The sequence below is a fragment of the Mugil cephalus genome, chromosome 4 (genome assembly GCF_022458985.1).
Source record: "Mugil cephalus isolate CIBA_MC_2020 chromosome 4, CIBA_Mcephalus_1.1, whole genome shotgun sequence".
In the NCBI taxonomy this organism is placed as follows: Eukaryota; Metazoa; Chordata; class Actinopteri; order Mugiliformes; family Mugilidae; genus Mugil; species Mugil cephalus.
Window position 1 is genome coordinate 10,584,333 of NC_061773.1, and position 23,378 is coordinate 10,607,710.

General features: G+C 40.9%; 1 protein-coding gene across 2 annotated transcripts in view; it reads left to right on the plus strand.

Annotated features, from left to right (window-relative positions):
• The window catches only part of LOC125007280 (cadherin-22-like), a 150,381-nt gene extending 127,705 nt beyond the window's left edge, over positions 1–22,676 (plus strand). Inside the window, exons 11-14 of one of the 2 annotated variants that reach the window (XM_047583997.1) lie at positions 7,828–7,945; positions 11,205–11,354; positions 11,664–11,765; positions 20,804–22,676. In XM_047583997.1, the coding sequence (XP_047439953.1) occupies positions 7,828–7,945; positions 11,205–11,354; positions 11,664–11,765; positions 20,804–21,333 (900 nt within the window). In that variant the 3' untranslated portion in view covers positions 21,334–22,676. Of the gene's footprint in view, positions 1–7,827; positions 7,946–11,204; positions 11,355–11,663; positions 11,766–16,295; positions 16,356–20,803 lie in introns of those variants that run through there. The other variant, XM_047583998.1, reaches the window with a different exon arrangement.
• The last annotated feature ends 702 nt before the right edge of the window (positions 22,677–23,378 follow it).

Genomic DNA, 23,378 nt, shown 5'->3' on the forward strand with positions numbered 1-23,378 from the left:
AAAAAGTATCATTTTCGGTTGAAAACATGTCTCCCTTATATTTAATTAATTCCTTTTATTTATTTATTTAAGCAGGTACAGTGTACATCAGTAAACATTCCTTTCAAGAAAAAAGAAAGAGGGGAAATATAGATGCACCCAACTGCAGCCAGGGTCTTCTCGTGGTATGACAAATGGGTAATTTTTATTTCATGATCTTTTGTAAAATATTCACTTAGCTTTCATATATTAACACTGCACTATTTCTGACATTTGCCTTGTTTCTAAAAAGCAAACTTCAGTCCAATCGCTCTCATTGTCATTGTGCACAACGAGTATGTTTCTTTACTTACTTTTACTCTGACCCTCTCAGACTGCCCTAGTGCACCACTCACACACATTTGAATTGTTATTATTCTCTACTTTTGAGGACTGTTGATGTAAGTCAGTGGTGCCAGATATATGATAATTATCACAAATATAAAATAGTTTGCCATTTAAGTGAATAAAGCAGTTGCTACATTCAAATGGTCAAGCCTACATGTTAATCCCTTAGGTTACCGCAGTTCCATGCACACAGAATAGCTTTTATTTTAAATGCACTGCCCTAGTGTGTGATTTTTTATCAAGTTGTTTTGGTAAATGTGATAGCTTGGGTCAAAATATGGTCATTTTATAGCGACACTGTCATATTTCTTCATTTCCAATCTGGCAACATTGATGCAAGTTCTCCCTATCTCAATAAACTTTCTCCAGCCGTTCCCAGCCTTTTCCCCTTACATGACCATTTTATTTTCAACCACTGGTCCCATAGCAAAGTTTTCAAAGTGCAAAGTAAGCAAAATGTGGGTGGAATGCATTGTCACTTTCGAGATATGAGAAAAACAACAGAGAAATAGCTCACAATAAGCATCTTTGGGAGGAAAAAATAAACCCTGCGCAATAACATGGAAATCTTAAATACATGCAAATACATGAATAAAGTTAGTGGCGTGTGTATCACTAACCGAACACACCATTTCTAAACGGGTCTAGTAGGTTTTGGGATGCGATGCAATTTTGCTGCAGTTTTTAAATTCAGCCATGCCTTGAATCACACAAAAATTATACAAATCTCAGCTTAATGTTGTTACTGTTATTACGGTTTACAAGATGTGAAATCCTGTCTTGATTTCTGCTATTGTCCTGATTTGCGCTTTTCCCAATCTGCTGCGCCTCGCTGAATGACAGCGAACACAATCTTCATCTCTCAGCCCATTTCTCGCCCACCTTGTGGTATTTATCTGACTCAATGCAGAGGGACAGATATCATATAGAGCCACGTGTGCAGAAAAAAGGCTGGGTCGAAAGCCAGAGTATGGCCTGGGGTAACAGAGGCCTGTCAGCTCCGCTGTTCCGTCTCACAGCTGGCTGAGTGGGTCACCGCGACAGATCACCTCAGTTTGGCTGCGGCACCGCCAACCTCCAACCCTTGGGAGAGTCATTTTGAAACAGCTAAATGTTAAGCCCGTCTGAAGTGCGCACACAGTCACATCACATACACGTGAGCGCAAGGCTTAATCATCTCATGCGCATAAAGGAAGGATTCTAAAGCAAACACACACACGGGCACACACAGCAGTAGTGAGTAAAAGAAGAAGCAAACAAACACAGACAAGGAAAGAAACCCAGACGAACTCACAGTTTTGCCAGACAGTATTTCATGAGTAGGAGACTGGAGTGAGTCATCTGTTCTACTCACCAAATGCCTCTTCCCTTTGCCTCTCAAATGTTAATGTTGAATCAGACAAAGCAGCGGATGAGACAGACCAAAATATGCACTGTTCGCAGCAACGGATTTTTGGGTCAACACTTTCTACATCAATGTTTACAGCATAACAAAGGTCTAGATACAGTTGCGAGAGATGCTGACATGGTGCATTGCCTTCGGGGTTTCCAGGGGGTCTCTGCAGGTCAGAAGCCAGCAAGACTAAATGATGATTGTTGGTATATCATTAAAAATGCACAACTGCTGTTTCCTAAAAAAAAATTGTCAGTGTAAATGAATGACATGCTAATTCTTTTGTAACCAAATGGACAAGGTGTCATAGTTTGCATTATATCTGAAAGGAGGTTTTCGAGAAACAGTACACAGTTTTGACCTGGCCTGTAAATTCACCAAACTGATCAAGTATCTGTGGGATGCACTGGAACAAGCCTGATCCATCAAGGCCCCTCCCCTCAACCCGTAGGACCCAAAGGCCCCCTCTAACAACATCCGGTTGTCACCACAGGACACACTCAGAAGGACCATGTCCATTCTCTGATGAGTCACGACTAGTTTGGAGGCACAAGAGAGGCCTACACAATATTAGGAAAGTGGTCTGTGTTCGTCTTTCAAACAGGGAAACCAGAAGAACTATGAGTAGCTATAAATAGCTATATAAAAACTCAAAATGAGCTAGCCTTTAGAAGACCATATTGATTAGTCGCTCTACAGTTTATTCATTTTAGATGATCATGTCACTGGATCCTGAACCACAAATCCTTAAAAACATTTACTCTAATTATTGACTGAGCAGAGAAGATAAGGGGATGAAAAAACTACCAGAGATAGTTTTTAGTCTTATCTTATTGCCTTTTGACACTGTGCAAACAAAAAAAACAAAACAGCCACAATGTCTAAAAAAAATACTTAATTAAATTCTGAGCAATGCATCCAGACATTTTAATTCTCCGTAGGCTATGCTTTTCACCACTCCGAATAAGGGCTGTATTTGAAAGCCAACCTCTGACGCTTACAGTGCGTTCTGGGATTCTGGGATGAACCTTTCACAGCACATTTCAAGTAGTTATGTGTTTGCGTATTCATTTTTTTATTCATTACCCCCCCCCACTCCCCCACAGCTGTCGTGAAAAGGCTGATTTCTGCTGCGAACAGGGAAGTCGCCTCCCTCTCACAACCTTCACCTTTTCAGACACCTTCGATGCAGATTGGGCTGCACTTTTGGGAAAGTCTCCCCTTCTTGCTTTCCAGAGATGCGGGAGATTTAAAGGGGTCAGGAAAGGGGACAGCTAGATAGAAATCTAATTAGGTGATTGTGCTTGAGGGAGCCTCGCTGGATGCTCGATAAACTCCCACACACTCGCTCTCTTTCCCTTTCTCACTTCACTCCTCGTCTCTCTTTCTCTCTCTCCTTCTTTCCCTCAGTTTGCGCTCATCCCGAGATGCCGCGTTAGAGTTCCCCTGCTGAGGACAGAGTCACAGAAAGCGAATCACGGCTCTCTTACTACAACTTCACTGCTGTTCATATTCTTCAAAGATTCAGCCCTCGGTTTATGATAAAGTCACTGCTCTTAGTGTCTTAGTGGCTCATTATTCTTTCACCTTCACACTGAAATCAACGTGACAGAGCTTCAAAGAATGATGAGGGGAAAAGATCAAATCTTTTTTGGCCTACAGCTTGTGCCACTGCTTTTTTCATAGTTCACCATGAATGTGTGGGGGTTTCTTCCTCGCCTTGTCGTTGTGAGGGCACATGTAGAGGTGTTGGATTGTGTTCAAAATGTAGTTTACAGCTTTGAAGACCTCATCTAAGAAGGTCATTTTTTCTTCTGTTTAGTTGTATTACTTACTGACTAAAACCTGTCATTACATAATCAGATGTAATTCTGGTTCATTGAATTTTAAAGCAATGCATATATAGAGAGCTATAATTCACCAACCTGGTGGCAGCGGCGCGTTTCCACTTTAGTATTTCGGGCTGCTCCTCCATCTCCGCAGTTTTACAAATCGATTGTCGTGGATCAAAAAGGTCGACCACATCAAGGAATGGTTAACTGAGGAGGTTCCAAGGTACAAACATGTGCACCACTCGACGTCTATGCCCCGCAGTACTCTAAATGAGTCTCAGCAGTAGAGTCATGCAGAATTTTGGTAGGTTTCTCAGCCTTTTCACCTGCAAATGTGCCAACCACAGCAAAAGCAGTGGTGCTAACCCTAATAGCAAACACACAGCAGCTGTGTCTTCCATCACCTGTAGTCAAGATGTTTATATCCAAGTTACTTGACCGCTGACACAGTGTGGTGAGACACAGCAGCCCATCCCAATAGTACATGACACGCAAGCCATGCGTTGGATGTACTTTGGAGGAACAGCTATAGCGTAAAAAATCCAAGCCATTAAACTTGCGTTTTGGAACAAGGGAAAGATTTCAGATGTCATGTAATGATTTTTCCCCTTTTTAAATCACCTTTTTTTAGGTAAAGTGGCACATGCTGTTGTTTCTTACACTCATCTCATGTGTTTCTCGAGTGCAGACTTTGCAGCACGCTGAGTTAGAAGCGTGTGATTTACCCTGAAATCACGCCGTAGCAGTTTGTAATTACAAAGTAAGCCATATTATCCCAAACAGCCTTCCTGAGCCGTGGGTATGACTAAGCCTGTTCCGTGTCTGTGATGCAACGTCATTGCTGGGGAGCTGTTTATTGTGGAGGTACAATTGTGTCCCGGAAGTGTGCTCAGCAGTAGCTTAGTCACAGCAAATGCATAGCTGCCGCTCGGGCTCATAATTCGCAGTCATGCACGGTGTCACAAATGAGGCTGGCTCAGAGACAGGCAACGTGAGCTTAAAAAAAAATAAAAAAATCACACAATATAGCAGATGTCTCAGATGCGTGAGAAAAGGTGTGGAGCATATCTAGGGTATGATTGTTTGAATAATCAATTTGCAAATGTGCAATGAATGAAGGACACATTTTTCTGGGAAGGACAAGGATGAAAGTGGCATGCTATAGACAAGATAAATGTAAAGGACAAGGTATCGGAGGAAAAGGAAATAACTGATGAATAGATTGAGCGAGATGAAAGAGGAGACACGCTGGTTCAGTCCGGTAAACAGGGCTGCGTTTAACATTTTCTAAGTATTCTGCACCTGAAAGAGGAGGCTGCCACTACAGCAACAGAGTAATGAGTCGATGCATTTCCCTCGATGTTATCTGATACTGCGAGCTTTTAAGTGACCACAAAAGGAAATTACACCCATTGAAAAGCATGCTGTAATCCTTCTGGGATGTGCCTTAATAGTCCTGGGGGTTGTTTACCATGTGGGTCTCTACTAATTTTGCCCCTGAGCTGTATGTGCCTGCAGCCTGGTTGAGTCAACGGCAGTCCTCCGTTGTGTTCGGTTTCTTTGTGTACTTCAGACTTTTAACGACTGGAACTAAACACATTGAGACGAACAGATATTGAACCGTGGCACTTCCACAGAAATCACTGCAACACACAAGAGCGAAGATGTCTGAGGAGACGGGTGTTGGAGGCCAAGGAGAGTGCTCTTCAGCGCACTGAGAGACAAGGACCAGAAAATGCATTTCAGACCAGCCTCAGCTGTCGTGGTCCACATCTCCACGATGTGTAGTTAGATGTCTGAGAACGTACACGTCAGGCTACGGGCTACATCATGACATATATGACATGCAGGAGTTTATTAGGAAACATTCGATTTTTTTTTTTACATTTTAAAAAATAAAAGGACTTCTTTGTTGCTGTGTTCACAAGATTCTGTAAAAAATGCAGTGTTAGAATTAAGAGAGAGAGCCTGGCTCCGTTTTTTCCCAACCATGTAAAGCAGGTGTCTTCAATGTTTTTCAGACCCCAAACTGATGGAGAGAATAAAAAGGGACCCCCTACCTACTATATGCGTTCTATATTAAACTCGGTTTAGTGCCATTTATAAATATATATCATTATTATGGTTTTGCACTCAGTTTTAAGCTATCCCTCATCCCTTCACTAAAATACACTGGATTCATGTTAATGTGTATTTAAAGAATTTCAAATTTGTTTTAAATTTAACTTAGCCTCTCCATTTAGTATAGTGTATTATGAGTCCTTCTTACACAACTCACTGGAGACTGTCGGTGGTTTATTATTAGGTAATGTAGAATTGTGTAGATGGAAGATCTGCCAAGATTGAAAGCCCTTACGAACTGGGCAATGAGAAAGGCTTGTGGTGTTTGCAGTGGGAGAATGCTGCCAAGAAAAGGCTGAAACATTGCTGTAGTGGAAAGGAGTAGTTTGAAACACTATTCGTTAGGTTTTTAACACTTGTCTTCATGTTTCTGAGCAGACTTTAAATTAATTGTTTTGCCCACTTCCTGGTGGAGAGCTTGATGAAAATATGTTACCATTCTGTTCCATATGGTAATGAGCAGCCAGTGAGCATAACTTAACACAACATCTGGAGACAAGGGAAAACAGCCTGACTCTGCAAAAAAAACAAAAAAAAAACACCACCACCCCAAGCGCTCACCAATTAACACATTATGTCTCTTTGTTTAATCAATTATAAAATAAAAGGCGGAAAAGTCAGAAGGCGATTTGCTACATTATTTCTTTGTATGGTTGCCAGGCCACTGTGAATTAATATAACCCAGCACCAGCAGTAGGTATTGACTTAGTACAAAGCCTGTAAATAGTCGACCACTAACCCTCATTAACAACAGACGGATAATAAATATCAAAACAAAGGACGAATAATTTACTTCCTCCATCATTCTGTTTTACAACACAGGACTTCCTCAACTTCCTCTGCAGCACTGAGACTTTAAATCTAACGCAAAGTGCAGATGTTAAGTCCTTCAGGTGTGTAGCATCAGCTCTACAGAAAATGACATCAGTTTCTAAATGTGTTATAAAAATTGAAAAATAGTTTCACTATTGAAAAAAAATACAGAAAAAAAATAACATAAACCGCATAAGACTGTCTTGGCAAAGTCTGTTTTATTCATATATGGAATAGAAATAGAAAAGGCATCCTTAGAAGCTCAGCAGAATCATGGTGGATAAATATGCTAACTAAGACTTACAAAAATGACTCAATAAAATATTCTGTACAACTGTAGAAGGTTTGTTTTTAGTTATAAATGTAGTGCTTTAAAGCTTGGTTTTACCCATGCATCCCTGATACTTCTTGCCGCACTTGTTTTGGTGAACCGCGCCTTTAAAAGCCATGTACTTCAGAGGGCTTGGATATTTAAAACAAATTTATTCATGGACAGCCCCTTGTGATGAACCATCTCATTTCCGTTTCAACTTCTTTAACACATCCTGCATTTATACCTCACTCAGCGACGTCTCCTCCCTCTTGTGGTTTATATTATCCAGCTACGTCGATGTAGAAACTTCTGTTTTTGTTTTGTACTGTGCCGTAAAGAAATGTGACGGTAGTCTTCATAAGAACGCGGGCTCACTCGTGGGGAAACGAAGCCGACAGGTGTGATGTGAGAATATCATTTATCGGCTTGTGGTTTGATCCTGGCTGCAGATTTATAGGAAGAGAGAAGGAGGTATTGTCACCCAGAGCCTTGTGTTAAGGTGAAAAGACCTTTTCAGCTCACAGTGAATCCTATCTCCCCTTATTGTGCACACACTGAGTCCTCATAATTGGATCACGGTTGATTTTTATCTTGAATGCGTTATCACTATTATTGCATTAGCTGTGAGGACGACACCACATCTCTCCGTCTCTCTGTTTTTCCTGCACATTTCCATTTCAACTCTGCTCCTTCGAGCTAAGACGACAGCCTCACAGAATGGCTCGGTCCTTCTCCGGTCAAAGCTTTGTAGCGAAGCCTTTTCATGATCGTTTAGCATTTTCTAACATTAAAACATTTTTTATATTGCTGTGTCAACTTTGTGGATGAAGAAGTTTTTATCTCTCCGTGACTATGTCACCCCTTTGAATTGCTTTCATTGGAAACCTTCTCAGTCGGTTGAATGCGAGCACACTCACTGCGTTTGAAATAGGCAGTGCTTTTTCTACTCATTTCCCTTCTTTCTTTCATGTCCCTTTATCTCCCTTTAGTTAATTCACACCATCAGTGTCGTGGACAGAGATGAGCCTCAGTCTGGACATCGCTTCTACTTCACCCTGGCCCCTGAAGCCTCCAGCAATCGACACTTCACCCTGTGGGATGTCAAAGGTGAGAGGTCAAAGGTCTTATTGGATTATGGGTGAAGAGACATATCCGAGTAGCTGTGCTGATGTCATCATCTGGATAATTATATTTACAGGGTATGATGCTAAAGGCAGGAGTCCGGTTTGTTACATTTGTTGTGAGCGGTAAAGCCAAGCGGTACTCAGCTGACAAATGTCCAAGGCCTTAGGATGAGAGTTTGGTGAAATACTTTTAGAATTTGATTCCACGGATGTAAAAGTTTAAGAGACTGCAACTCTTGTCAGTGTACCGAACAATAACTTAAATGCTTTAAACATCTCATTTAGGATCCAGATGGTTTGACGTTTTTTTTAATTATTATTTATTTAGACGAATGATAAAGTTCACTGCCTGACGATTTTGAAAACTGCTGAAGACTCTTAAGTAAATTGGCTTCATAATCAGGCAGATTTATTTTTGTCATTATTTTTGGTTGAACACCACCTGTTCTAGTCCTTTTAGCAGAGTAATATTATTAGGAAGTATTTATTGCCACAGCATGCCTAATTCCTTGTACTTAAGACAAATTCTACAGTTTTAAGAGAAAAAATAAAATAATAATAATAGGTGCGCTCTGTGTTTGGAATACTAACTTTTAAATTTAGATTCAATGGGTGCTCTTGGTGTTAAGGACAAAAAGATCAAAATAAAATGACAGAGGAAGTGAATTTAACAAGGACGTTTTAACCCGAGGGGCAACTTATTTTGCAATGATTTTCTTTTTGCTTTACTGCATAAACCTCTCAAGTAGGTTGAGCTAGTTTCCTTACAAGCTGGGCTCAGACTACTGAGCTAATGTGTAGGACCTAATTTATTAACCAGTTCAACCAAGTTGACTAACATTCTACTGTTGGAAAACTGTAAAACTGAACAAAGAAAGTCTCACTTGCAGTTCCTGCTGGGGAATAGACCACCTGTGTTGACAGCGCCTGCAATCAGGCCTATTTAATGATTTTATAGTGAGTTCATATTTAAGATTAGCACGTCTGCCATTTCTCCTCTGCGTTCGGATGCAGCCTAATTTAGAAATTGCTTAAGATTTTAAAGCCTGTTGTCTGAGTGCTGCTTTAGATTGCCATGTAAAGTGCAAAGTGTCCTGAATGCGCCGTGAAAATTTTAAAAGCACAAGATTTTTGCATATGTGCAAAATGTAAGAGAACATTAAAATCCTTGCGCTCCCCCACCGCAGCAGATGAGTTGTTGTTGTTTTTTTTTTCCCCCCGCTTGTCTGTGTTTTTGCAAACGGGCTTGCAGATCCCTTGTTTAGGGATGTGTACCTAAGTGAATGTGACATCTGACTAAATCAAGATTGATCTGACACCAGGAAAATGTCAGGGGAGCAGACCGAGCCAGGGAAATGTCACTGTGCGAACGCAGCGAGGTCCCACTCACATGCACATATGGAAAGGCACATAACACAAGGCCTGTAACGTACACACACACTGTACATGCACACATGTAAAGTACAAGTTTAACAAAAATGTCTCTTTTTTTCATCCCCATAGAACCTATAATCATGTGTTGAAGAAGAATGATGCATAAACTCCTTATATAAAGTGCTTTCTTGAATTTAATGTTACTCCTCCACTCGTATTTCACACGCAAATATTAACCTTTTTTGACCAATGTGAACATAAACCATTTGTAGTCATGTTCCCAAACGCTCTTATGCTTCACATATGTTTTAGTAAAAGGAAACAATGCACCATCCAGACTTTTTATCCCCTTTTTTATTGCTTTTGTCCCACTCTGGTGTCTCTTTGTACGGACACATTTGTCAACCTGTCACTTTCAATCTGTCACTTCTTTTTTTCCTAATCATGGCCTCACATTGTGTTCTGTCGCCAAGCCTTGACACACTATGATGAAAAGGCTTTTTTTTTTTTTTCCCCACCCAGTGTTGTTAAACTCTTTGAGGTTGTTGCTGTCATTCTGTAAAGCAAAAACCACAACATGACAAACTGCCATCACGTTACTTGTGATGCGCAGAAACGTCACAAAACAAAATCCGTAGAAGGACCGAAACTAATGTTGAGTCTTGTTTTCTGGTGAGGTTTGGTCGGCCGGTCGCCAAAAGATATATCGTTACGTGCGTTACTGCGGGATTAATTTAGGACTAGCGAAGGTAAAGGTTAGAGCAGTCATACCTTGAAAAACAGAACGCACGGTACTACATAAAACACACAAACCTAGTTTAGAGAACTTGTTTTCAGGTTTATGCCAGAACCCTGTTGTGTTTGTTTGAGGCAAACAGCTACTTTGAGATACAGTAAAGGTTGCCGTGGGAGGCGACACATCACCAAGTTTTCAAGTTTATTGGTTTCGATTCAAAGCCTACATAAGATACCTCCGTCTATGTGTTTATTTATATGTCGGGGGAGAATCTTTTCCAAAAGCGTACGGCTGCGTCAAAAGTCAAAAGGACAAACTCCGGGGTGTAACGTTCCCGTACATAAACGGTAATATGAAAATTGTTCGACACGTGCCAGAGGAGCTCGAGGGCGACATGGGTAACAGTGATATATGCTCTGGGAGATGGATTACTTGCTATCCTCCATGCAAGTCTCCCCACAAAGCACTCTCGGTCTATTTGTCAAAGCCTCGTCCTGTGTTCTCTGTTACATTTATCTATGTCTCAGGCAGAGAACTCATACACGCACACACACACACGGGTGAATTTTAATTTCAAGCAGTCGCTCTGACACTTTTTTTCTCTCTCTCTCTTGCTCCTTTCTGTTTGCTTTAGAAAAAAAAAAAAACATGATGAATGTTAATGACACAGAAGCGGTTTGCTTTTTGAAATCATTTAACCCAGAGTTACAATCCTCACGCTTCTTGTCTGGAGTCCTTGAATTACACATTGTGGATAATTCTTTATTGTACTGGGTACGTGTAACAAGGATGATTCTTGGTACTCTGTCAGAATAAATCTCTAGAGCACTCCATGAATAACGTATCTTTATTGTAATCACAGTGCAAACAGCGTAATCATTTTTAATACTATGGCTTATTTTAGTGATGCTGTTATCAGTCTGTGTGATCAAGGGTCAGGATTTGTAGGTTTCTTATTTCTGTCAGTCTCAATAAAAAAAACAAGAACGGTAACAAAAGCACTCCCTGGATAGAGTTTTATTAAATATATCACGACAGCCAGGGAAAAACAGACATTAGCGAGAAGCCGCTCATGTGTAATTCCCTGCTTCATCTTGTCCTTCTAACCCCGACTCTCGCACTGCCCGCCCAGACAATACAGCTGGCATCCGTACCCAGCGGTCAGGCTTCAACCGGCATGAGCAGAACGTGTACTTCCTGCCTATTCTCGTAGTCGACAGCGGGCCTCCCTCCCTCAGCTCCACAGGCACCCTGACCATCCATGTGTGTGGCTGTGACACAGGTGAGAGCTCCTGTAGGAGTTGCACCATTACAAACATTATCATCACTGTCACCATCTGCATTGGCTGCAGCGGTACTTTGAAAGGTCATCTGCATGCCAGGGTTCCAGGCAACAAACTGTTCTTGCCAGCTTTGGGGAAAATACTACACCTGCAAGGCCGCAAATACCAAAACAAATTACCTTGTGGTGAAAAAAATATATAATAATAATAATATTAATAATAATGTGAATGTTCCTTATCCACTGAAATGAGTATATACTGGTGTTGAATCTGTATAGTAAATTCTCTTTTTTTTTTTTTTTTGACAGAGGGAGCCATCCAGTCCTGCAACGCCACAGCATATGTAATGAGTGCAGCTCTCAGCCCTGGGGCACTCATAGCTCTACTGGTGTGCATGCTCATACTCATTGGTAAGCAGATGTACTCTATGTATATATGAATGGATGTATGAGGGACAAATGGATGCATGCACAATGGATGGCTCGGAAGATGGACGAGTACAATTCATTAATATTGCTTTTTTTGGGGTCACAGCCAAGTTCAACGGCTCTGGCAGGACCACGAGGGACGATCTCTTCAATAGTGGGGAGTAGCGGTTAAAAGGCAATCCTACGCTGCTGAAGACACAACTCCACGTCTTGAGCTCATAAAAGCGCGGGTCTTTTAATGGATTGACTGCTTTTAGAAGTTATCCATATTTCACGATGATAAATTGCACACGCAGTGGCAGAAAAAAAAAAAATTGGACGAGGAGGATGAAAAACTTATTCTGTTTTAATGGCATTCACATTTCAGTTAAGGGTTTTGGTGCTGCTTTTGTAAGGAGGAAGTTTTTGTTTAACCAGAGGTACAGATGATGCCGGGTTTTATCAAGCCACTTTGATTTGAGGAACACAGGAGGAGATTGAATAAATGGGAGAGTGGAGTGGAGGGGAAGGGGGGGTAGAGAGCTTATACAGGCAAAAGAGCTGCCTCAGCACTTGCATCCCTCCAGAGCAGCAGCTTTAAATAGACGAGCCTTTCCAGACATCCTCAGGTTTTTGTACACAGACACACGTCCACGCACTAACATACATACGCACGCACACGCTCACCCTCTCGGAAACCAAAGATGTTTGGCAGCGTCACATCTGAAAATTTTATGAGTTAACTCCTCGCTCTCCATCCGCCCCTGCAGCAGTCTCAGCGTTCCACTCCTTAGCGACGGCAGGAAATGACAACCACGTCGCCGCGTTTTGTCCCGCTCACGGTGTTCACATCGCGCAGGCTGCGAACGCTGTGAATGATGGATGACGTGACACCGCGCCATTTTAAATGCGACTTACATTCCTATCCATGCCTTAGGAGAGAGAGCTCCTCTAATGAAAGTTGTTAAAGCCGTCTCCATTAACCGACCCATCTACTGCGGTGAACTTCAAAAGTATGGCATCATTTATTCATCGTGGTTTTAAAAGCCTCAACAAAAAAAAAATGTTGTGTACAAATCTGATGCAACCTCTGCTGGCTATATATAAATAAAAGGTCTATGTTTGCAGTGGTTTTGGTTTGGGGATACATGGAACCCCCTCAAAAGCCTTTGGCCTTTAAACTATTAGATGGCAAGAGTCAAAAAAAAGTTTCATTGTAGAGAGAACATTTCCATGGTAGCTATTGTGAAAGAAAACCAACTTTAAAAACTTTCTCATGTTTTTTTTTCCTCATAATTAAATAATGCTGGGTTGATACCAGTGGTGTCAGTGGTGTAAACGTTGGCACTTACACGTCCCCCTGGTAGACTGACTGTCAGAAAGTGGATTCAACGTCAAAGCCCAAAGGCCAGATTAAGTTGGAGGCACCTGCCTTCTGCTGCTCATCACGTGGGCCTCAGGGCTGGCGTGGTTGGGATCAGGGGGATGAGCAGTGTTTTCACAACTATCATGTGGTGTGAATAACAACACTGGAGCAGGGCATATGACAGCAATCATATCCGCTCCACAATGCCCAACACTTTCCCTCTCTCCCTCAGCATACTGTACCACATTTGCACACACACATAAATTGTTCTTCTACGCTGCACATAACACGCTTAGTCAAATCATTCCACATCTCCTAACTGCAATGCGATTCATTCATTCTCATTCTCCGCATTATTGTGCACGCATCATCTCTCGCACGCGTGCACCCCCCTCCCCACGCAACCCTGTGTGCGCACAGGGACTACCTAACCAGCCAGCTAACACTCTCTCAAGAGAGGCCAGACCACCTCTATTACATCAATTGTTGGATGATGAGAAAAATGAAAACAAATTTCTGCTTAATTACCTTACAAACAAACAGTCCCTCCATCAGTTCATTTATAGGCCTGATGTGATGAATCCATTCCGGTGCATCGCGGCATCTGCATGCATCCATTCCAATTACCTCCCATCTGCTTGTGATGAACTCCCGCGTGGGGGCAGCCATCGTAGCCCAAGGGTAAATTAACCGTCTTGTCAGGAACGCTTACTGCAACATCTGTACACACGGGAACCACCTCTACATGTATGGGACTAAGCTTTACACAGGTACATATGCTTCTCACAGAAGTAAATTGTGTGCGTGGTGTGGTATGTATTGAGTAGCATCAGTAACCTAGAAGGGATGGGGCCTGGTTGAAAGTGGGGTTATCAAAGGCCTTTGCCTGCCACACACTCTTTAACACTATTTAATGAAGAAAGGGATGATCTGCACATGAGGGAGTTTTTTTTTTTTGTACCTCCTATTACTCATCCCCTTTGAGGGACTTTAGAATAATTGTCTTACCGCTTGTTTAGTATGCAAGGCGGTGTGTTCCTTAGTTTACGACAAACCATGACTTTTTCCTCAACCCCGTGGCAATTAGTTTGGCTCATTCATGGAGGAGGAGAATAAACACAGTGGTTACAGACACTGCTTCCCCAGTGGAGCCCAGCAAACAATGTAAGAGGAGAACAACTGTACATTATCAGACAGAGACACAGGGAAAAATAAAATCCCCATTCAAGATCACTAAAGCTTTTCAGCTCTGGTGGTTCACTCCACAAGTTAATCATAGGACATTTATACCAAACGAGGATAATTACTAAGAACTGCAAGAAGTCATTTGACACAACAGATTTTGTCAGAACTATGTAGAGATTTTGGGTAACACTTTCTATGAAGGTTGTATTTATAATGCCCTATGAATGCACTCATAATGTTTTATAAGGTGTCTATAAAGCATTATAATGGTCATTATTACATCTATACATATTCACAAGTCGTCATAACCAACTTCATGATGCATTATGACAACTGGTTATGAATGATTATAATTTTAATCTGAATAGTGTATTATAAATATGTCAATATCTGCCTAGTCACTTGTTAGTTTTATAATGCATCATAACTACTTTGCTTTGCTAAATGTGTATAGTAATGCATAATGAGTTTTGACTTCGCCTATAGTGCTTTATATCTGTAGTTATAAGTATATGTAATAAAGTTATAATACTGTATACATCTCCCTACAGCACACAGTCATAAACAGCTATGCAATATCATAAGTGCTATTTGTCAGCGCTAAGTAAAGTGAAAAGAATATGACACTATTATTATCAGATATAAGTTACTATGAGTAATTAAAATATGCAATGAACTAAGTCCTGAGTCTGGCATCTTTACCCCATATGCACAATGTTAATATCATAGGTGTTATTTGTCAGCTTTAGGTAAATTAGTGCAAATGAGGTGCCTGGACAGTAAAGACAAAAGGAATGCATTTAGTTCACTTTATTTTCATTTAAACCAACACACATAATCAGAATGATTATCAACGCTCTGAGCACATTACACAAACACATGAAACACGTGAAATGTAAAAGTGGCACGGCGTGGTCCTAGAGATGTGGCTCTTAAAAGTGCCTTTGGGTTGGTGATGTGATTCAGGGTCAGTGTTTTCACAACTATCATGTGGTGTGAATAACAACACTGGAGCAGGGCATATGACAGCAATCATATCCGCTCCACAATGCCCAACACTTTCCCTCTCTCCCTCAGCATACTGTACCACATTTGGTGGTACAGCTTTAGGTAAATTAGTGCAAATGAGGTGCCTGGACAGTAAAGACAAAAGGAATGCATTTAGTTCACTTTATTTTCATTTAAACCAACACACATAATCAGAATGATTATCAACGCTCTGAGCACATTACACAAACACATGAAACACGTGAAATGTAAAAGTGGCACGGCGTGGTCCTAGAGATGTGGCTCTTAAAAGTGCCTTTGGGTTGGTGATGTGATTCAGGGTCAGAGGTCAGGAGATGGTTTGACAGCAACTACAAGAAGAACCAAAGAGGCAAATATTTAGTGCTCTAGAAATGTCCGCATTTATTGAATGCCGTCAGATATTATTTTGATATCGTTTTTATTAATATTATTATTATTGTAGAAATGTCGTTCCTTAGTCCATGACCCCTGACCTCTGACCCCACCCACCCACCTCTGTCCCCAGCTCGACCCACTGTCGTAAAGCATTGACTGTATGTACTAGTCGTAAAGCGGCTTTTCTCTCCTTTCTCAGCTGAGTCCTCTTCAGGACAGGTAGGTTGTCTCTCTGTCCTGCTAGTATTTTGTGAGCTAATGCCTTACTTTGCTTACATGAATCACATCGTTTACATATTAAAGCAATGATTTCGAATGGTTTCAATCACTAAAGAAGAAGAATATGAAAACGATCTAATTTGTGAATTAAAAATAGCCGTGTCTGGTAACTTTCATGTAGCTAGCTTAAGCCATCTACGGGTAATCTGCGGTGCCTGCATGATATGAGGTAACACAATGTCTCATTAGGCTGCTTTAAACAAAAAAACGTGATTTGCTTATGTGTTTTCAATCAAACCTTTCTGCATAAAAACAAACCCAGCTAGAGCACTAAAGATTTGCCTCTGTTCTTCTTGTAGTTGCTGTCAAACCATCTCCTGACCTCTGACCCTGAATCACCTAACCAACCCAAAGGCACTTTTAAGAGCCACATCTCTAGGACCACGCCGTGCCACTTTTACATTTCACGTGTTTCATGTGTTTGTGTAATGTGCTCAGAGCGTTGATAATCATTCTGATTATGTGTGTTTGTTTAAATGGAAATAAAGTGAACTAAATGCATTTCTTTTGTCTTTACTGTCCAGGCTCTCATTTCATTGTTCCTCATATTTGTTTATAATAGTCTTATATCCACAACACCTCATTCGCACTAATTTACCTAAAGCTGACAAATAACACCTATGATATTACCATTGTGCATATGGGGTAAAGATGCCAGACTCAGGACTTAGTTCATTGCACCTTTTAAGTACTCATAGTAAGTTATATCTGTTAATAATAGTGTCATATTCTTGTCACTTTACTTAGCGCTGACAAATAGCACTTATGATATTGCATAGCTGTTTATAACTGTGTGCTGTAGGGAGATGTATACATTAATATAACTTTATTACATATACTTATAACTACAGATATGAAGCACTACAGGTGAAGTCAAAATTCATTATGCATCATTATGCACATTTAGCAAAGCAAAGTAGTTATGATGCATCATAAAACTAACAAGTGACTATGCAGATATTGACATATTTATAATGCACTATTCAGATTAAAATTATAATCATTCATAACCAGTTGTCATAATGCATCATGAAGTTGGTTATAACGACTTGTGAATATGTATAGATGGTAATAATGACCATTATAATGCTTTATAGACACTTTATAAAACATTATGAGTGCATTCATAGGGAATTATAAATACAACCTTCATAGAAAGTGTTACCAGATTTTGTCATTGCTCTTTGTTTATCACTGTCCTCATGAGAACTACGTTGGAGAAGGTGGTAGAAAAGGTGAAAAATTGTGCTTTGTAGTCACATCCTAACTTCCGAGGTCGTTTCGAAGTATTTGTCCACGGGCATTTCTCATGCATACTAATAATTCGGCTTTAACATACGGGCATTTTCCTGTAGGCAGCACATAACGACTTGACATCAATCTAGTTTGACTGTGAAACAATGTAACCATCTCTTTTCCCTGCAATGTATAGATGGATGTTCTGTCGGGTTCAGAGCATCAAACAAGCGGTGCCATCTCAGACAGTACAGGCTCCATTATAATTGATAGTCTTTTTATCGCTGTGGGCTTGTAGGCATTTGTTTTAGGCAAGAGGCTATCTATTCCCGAAGATGCATGGTGCCTACCGGTTAATGATCTATCCAAAAGCTCCTTCACTGGCATCCCTATAGAGTATTTCCTCATTGGGCTTGCTAAAAGAGAGGAAAGGGTATTCTCTTTGTGGCGATGCACTCCATAGCCATCCACAAGAAAAAATAATAAAATAAATAAAAATCCAATCAAAACTTAGTCACTAAGGGGCCAATATTTTCACCTTTTCGTTTGTATTCTCTTTCATCTCAAAAAAAGAATTTGCAATACTTTTAATAAAGAAACTTATTCATTTTGAGGTAACATGTTGGAAAATTGTTAAATCTTTTTTACTCATTATCTTTAGCAAAACAAATGCCTGACCTGCCGCCCCCACACTTTGGAACCATTGCTCATTTCTCGGGAGATTGCAACTCTCTTGAAATGGGACGATGGCACCGCACGTGACCTGTAGTCAGTGCTCGCAAATTAGTGATCAACTGCCAACTATTGTACACACACATTATTATTATTAGTTTTTAGTTAATGGGCGTTTGTCCTTTTTTTAAATTATCTAAATTATCTTTGAAATTTTAGCGACAACATTAAAGACCCTTCTCTAATGTGGTTGCTAAGTTTCCCATGCACTGTACATTAATCTTTGTGCAAATACTTCTTTGGTAATTAGTTAATCAGAAAGCAGCTAGACTGCTGAAAATGGAGTTGTTCATTATCATTTTCTCCCCAGTGAACACTGTTCGTTTTGTTGATATCCAGCAGTGATATGTTTTCATCATCACTGAAACTGACATTGGATGCTGCTGAAAAATCTGAGGCAAATCTTGTTTCAGAGGGAAATGCGCAACCCCGAGGAGGGATGACGAAGTCAGGGGGTGGGTGTCTGAGCTTAGTGAGACTTGTCTAATCACAAATGTAGGCAGTAATTAAAATAACTACGCCGAAATTAAAGCCTCATTGATTTATCTGTGCGTACAGCCTTTGTTTCCTCTTGTTGTCTCATTAGTCTATAACGTGATGCATCTCAAGTGTTTACCCCCCTTTTTTTTATTCCTGGCTTAATTTTCTGAGGCATTCTTCTCGCTCTGTCCATTTCTAGGCCTTGATTTTTAAGTTGAAGAACTACAAAGTTATACTTCTACTCTGCTTGGATGAGTATTGATATACAGATTGGCTTCCATTAGGCTTTTGGATCATATTTCTAGGCAGGGCAGTCAGGATTGTGAAAAATCAATGCTCATGCATTTGAAATGTAAAACTTATTAATACATTATCTTCTCCCTGCTGTGCCTTTCCTCTGAGAGGTGAAATCAAAGTTACAATGGGTGTATTTAGAAACTTTCACTGGAAAGTATTTGCAAATCCATCATAAAGAGTAGCTGTTTGACATACACACTTAGTGCAATTGTGTTTTTATAATACAGTCGTTTGGAACGCTTTGAATCTGTGTTCAACTTGTCATTTTTCTTGGCAAAATGGAGATGAATTACATTTTACATGCAAGCTTGAGCCTGGCAACTCTTAAGCCTCGTCTGCTGTGTAACAAAGACTGTTAACATTAGTCAAAGATAACACAAGTTAACACAAAATTCACTTTTGAAATTCACTGTGGAGGAGTTTTGACCCACTCATCTTTACAGAATTGTTGTAAAATAGCCACATTAGAGGAATTTCCAGCATGAACCACCTTTTTAAGGTCATGTCATGGCATCTCAATAGGATTCAGGTCAGGACTTTGACTTCATCCATTCAGATGTGGACTTACTAGTGTGTTTTGGATCATTGTCCTGCTGCAGAACCCAAGTTCACTTCAGCTTGAGGTCACCAACAGATGGCCGGACATTGTCTTTCAGGTTTTTTGGTAGACAGCAGAATTCATGGGTCCATTTATCACAGCAAGTCTTCCAGGTCCTGAAGCACCAAAACAGCCCCAGACCATCACACTACCACCAGTATGTCTGTGAAGGTTCTCAGTCAACCCGGTCATGGTAATCCAAAAGGCCTTGAATAAAGGCAACTGGACTTGTAGAATTTCTTGAAGACCTTTCGTCACTCAGCCGAGTAGCTTCTTCAGTTATGATAGTCTAGTGGGAAATTGAGGTTTAAATGTGAGTTTTCCTATTTAAACCTCAACTTGTCACTAATCTGTACTCTGATGAGTGGCGAAACTTCTTCAAGAAAGTTCAGTTGCCTTTATTCAACGCCTTTTGGATGAACACTACCACCAGATTTTACTGTTGCTATGTTGTTCTTTTTCTGAAACGCTGTGTTACTTTTACGCCACATGTAATGGGAGACACACCTTCCAAAATGTTCAGCTTTTGTCTCATCAGTCCACAGAGTATTTTCCCAAAAGTCTTGGGGATCATCAAGATGTTTTCTGGCAAAACTGAGACGAGCCTTTGTTGCTTTTGTTCAGCAGTGGTTTTGGTCTTGAACTCTGCCATGAGGCCGTGTTAGCCCAGTCTCTTTCTTATGGTGGAGTCATGAACACTGACCTTAACTGAGGCAAGTGAGGCCTGCAGTTCTTTGGATATTGTTGTGAGGTCTTTTGTGACTTTTTGGACGAGTCATTGCTGAGCTCTTGGGGAGCTCTTTTGGTTGGCTGGTCACTCCTGGGAAGGTTCACCACTGTTCCATGTTTTTATTATGTGTGGATAATGGCTCTGTGGCACTGTGATTCACTGGAGTCCCATAGCTTTGGAAATGGCTTTGTAACCTTTTATGGACTGACAGATCTCAGTTACTTTCTCATTTGTTCCAGAATGAGCTAGCTTTTGAGGATCTTTTGGTGTACTTCACTTTGTCAGGCATGTCCTATTGAAGGGATTTCTTAGAGTAATCAGGCCTGGGTGTGGCTAGAGAAATTGAACTTGGGGTGATTAACCACAGTTATGTTTTAACAGGAGAGGGCAAACAGTTTTCCCACACAATGCCATGTAGGTTTGGATTTTATTCCCTTAATAATTAAAACCTTAACTTAAAAAATACATTTTGTGTTTACTTGCGTTATCTTTGTCTTATAATTAAATTTGTTTGATGATCTGAAACATTCAGGTGTGAAAAACATGCAAAAAAATAAGAAATCAGAAAGGGAGGACATACACTTTTACACACCACATTGTGCCAGAACATGAGGATGTAGCATGTGCTAACACTACCAGTTCAGTCAGCCCATATACTACATACTTGACGTAATGTGGAATTACAATTGTGGTCTCTCTTTTTCTCTGTCTTGTTCCATCTCCCTCTGCATCAGTTCTAGTCTTGCTGATCCTAACCCTGAAGCGCCACAGGAAGGGCCAGAGGATGGCAGAGGACGAGGAGGACATGCGGGATAACGTCATCAAGTACAATGACGAGGGCGGAGGGGAGCAAGACACTCAGGCATATGACATGAGCGCTCTGAGGAACCTCTATGATTTCCCGGAGGCCAAAAGCTGTGACTCTGGCCCGGACATCCGCTCGCTGCCACAGTGGATACAAGCTAACCGAGTGGGTGGCGGCGCGGAGGGAGCTGCAGCAGCGGCAGCAGACTTCTCCGTTTTCAAAGGCTACATCCGAAAGAAGGTTGAACAGGCCGACGCCGACCTGTCGGTGCCGCCGTATGACTCTTTCCAGACATACGCCTTCGAGGGCACCAGTTCACCTGCACTTTCACTCAGCTCCATCCACACGCTGTCAACCACCTCAGAGCAGGATTTCTCCTACCTCAGCGACTGGGGGCCACGCTTCAGGCAACTGGCAGGATACTACGCTCCAGGAAACCCCGAGGAGGAAGGGTCCTAGCACAGCTTCTCCTGTGCATAGATACATTCAAACTCCTCCATCTTCTTTTTTTTTTCCTCCCCCAATCTCCTTCTCTAACCTTCTGACACTCCTCTGAAATCAGAGCCAGCACTGTGTACTCATTAAAGACAGAGTACCACCTCTCAATCCCAGTCTCAGACATTGAACTCCCTCGAGAGAATCTTTCACGCCTCTATGTTTTTTTTTGTTTTGTTTTTGTTTTTGAGTTTTCATACTCTGAGTGAATACTCTTGTGATGACATGAGAACAGGGAAAGAAAGAGATATCCAAAACTGCCATTGAGACATGTTTTAGGGAGAAATATGTTTCTCTCCCTCACGGGAACCGTAATTATAAGCTATGAGACTGATTCCAGTGACGTAGGTGGAGTTAATTCATGCCAAGTCAAAACGTCTGACAAACATGTATTTATTTAAGGAGGAAATATTTATGTATTTATTTCTTTTTATGTATTTATTTATTTATTTATACATACCATGATCACTATGGTAACTGTAACAGTGAAGTCAACTGAAAGGAAATGCGAGAGAAGGAGGAGGAGGACATGATAAAAACATGAAGGAACAAAAGGAACAAACACTGTAGCAGAGGACTCCACACAAGTGACACCTGGGTCACACAAAAATTACATTCTGGAAAATATTTGTATTTATTTTCTATGAACAATTTTGTAAAATACTCAACAGATATATGAAAAGTGAAAGCCAACAGTAAGTGGGAACAGACGGGATGAAAAGAACTGCAGAAGAAAAACAGCGCTCAGTCTGAATGACTGAGATTGACATACATTTGTTGTATTTTAGTGATTTATAAAAGAAGGGGGGTTTTGGAGGTCACAAACCGAGGACAATTGTGTGCTAACGTTATTTTTTTTTTTTATCCTCTCCACAGCCATTTATAAGGCAATAAGGCACAAACCGCAACAGTGATTTAAGACTCAACAAAATGACTTTATCATGGAATTGGCTGGTGGCCAGCTTTGTTCCACAGGGAGCCAGTCGTCATTCCAGATTTCTGTGTGACTGTGTACAATATGTTCGGTTCATTTTATATCTTGAAATGTTTGATTTTTGCTTTTGATTTTTCTTATGTTCTCTTGATTACGGAGAGAGGGACAAAGAAGAAGAAGAACAACAGCAACACCAACAACAGGATGGTAGTGTCTAATTAAAAGAAAGAGGTTTGCAGGATGACATGTGGTGAATGGACTGGTCGCACACACCTGACACCCACAACTTATTCAGTGTTGACCTAAACTTGCAAATGTATGGAAATCTGGAAAAAAAAAAGAAACAAATAAATATTTAATTTTTTTTGGTAAAGAGCCTACATCTCCGTCTGTACAATAAATAAAATTACACAAATGAGCTCAGTGATAAAGTAAATAGAGCATCCGTGTTGGTAATAATTGTTTGCCACTTGTTTGCTGAAGATGTCTCCTGAATTATGAATTATTGTGGCGCTAGCTTTTGTTTACACCGGGGGTAGATTCGGGGAATAATCAGAGATGGAAACAAACAGACCATATGACAGGCCGCGGCCAAACAAAGCTTCTCCTCTCAGCTTGTCTCCCTCCTGGCTGCCTTCTGCCAAACTATTCTAATTGTCGACGTCAACCGAGGATGTCGAGGCCCATGAGGTCGCTTTTATCTGCATGATCTGCTGCTAAAACCGTCAGTCAGAAAGTGGCCGGGAATCGCGCTCAGCTGCTTTCATAACCGGGTATCAAAGACACATCGGCCTTTTTTTAAGGGGGTGGGGGGTGTTTGGTTGAAGGCCTACTGTAGCCAATGATATCATGCTGAGAACTGACATTGCGCTGTGCTCCAAACAAAATTATTCATCTGTGCCCGACAAAAAGAGGCTTCATCCCATCCTGATTTTTGTTCTGCTATGGAGCTGAAGTGGCTGCTATTCAGAAAAAGAAAAGAAAAGAAAAATAGTATTACACCTGTCACACTCGGCCTCGGCTCTCTTCGCAAGTGATGCCACAATTCCTGTAGCGGCACAACTCGAATTAATGG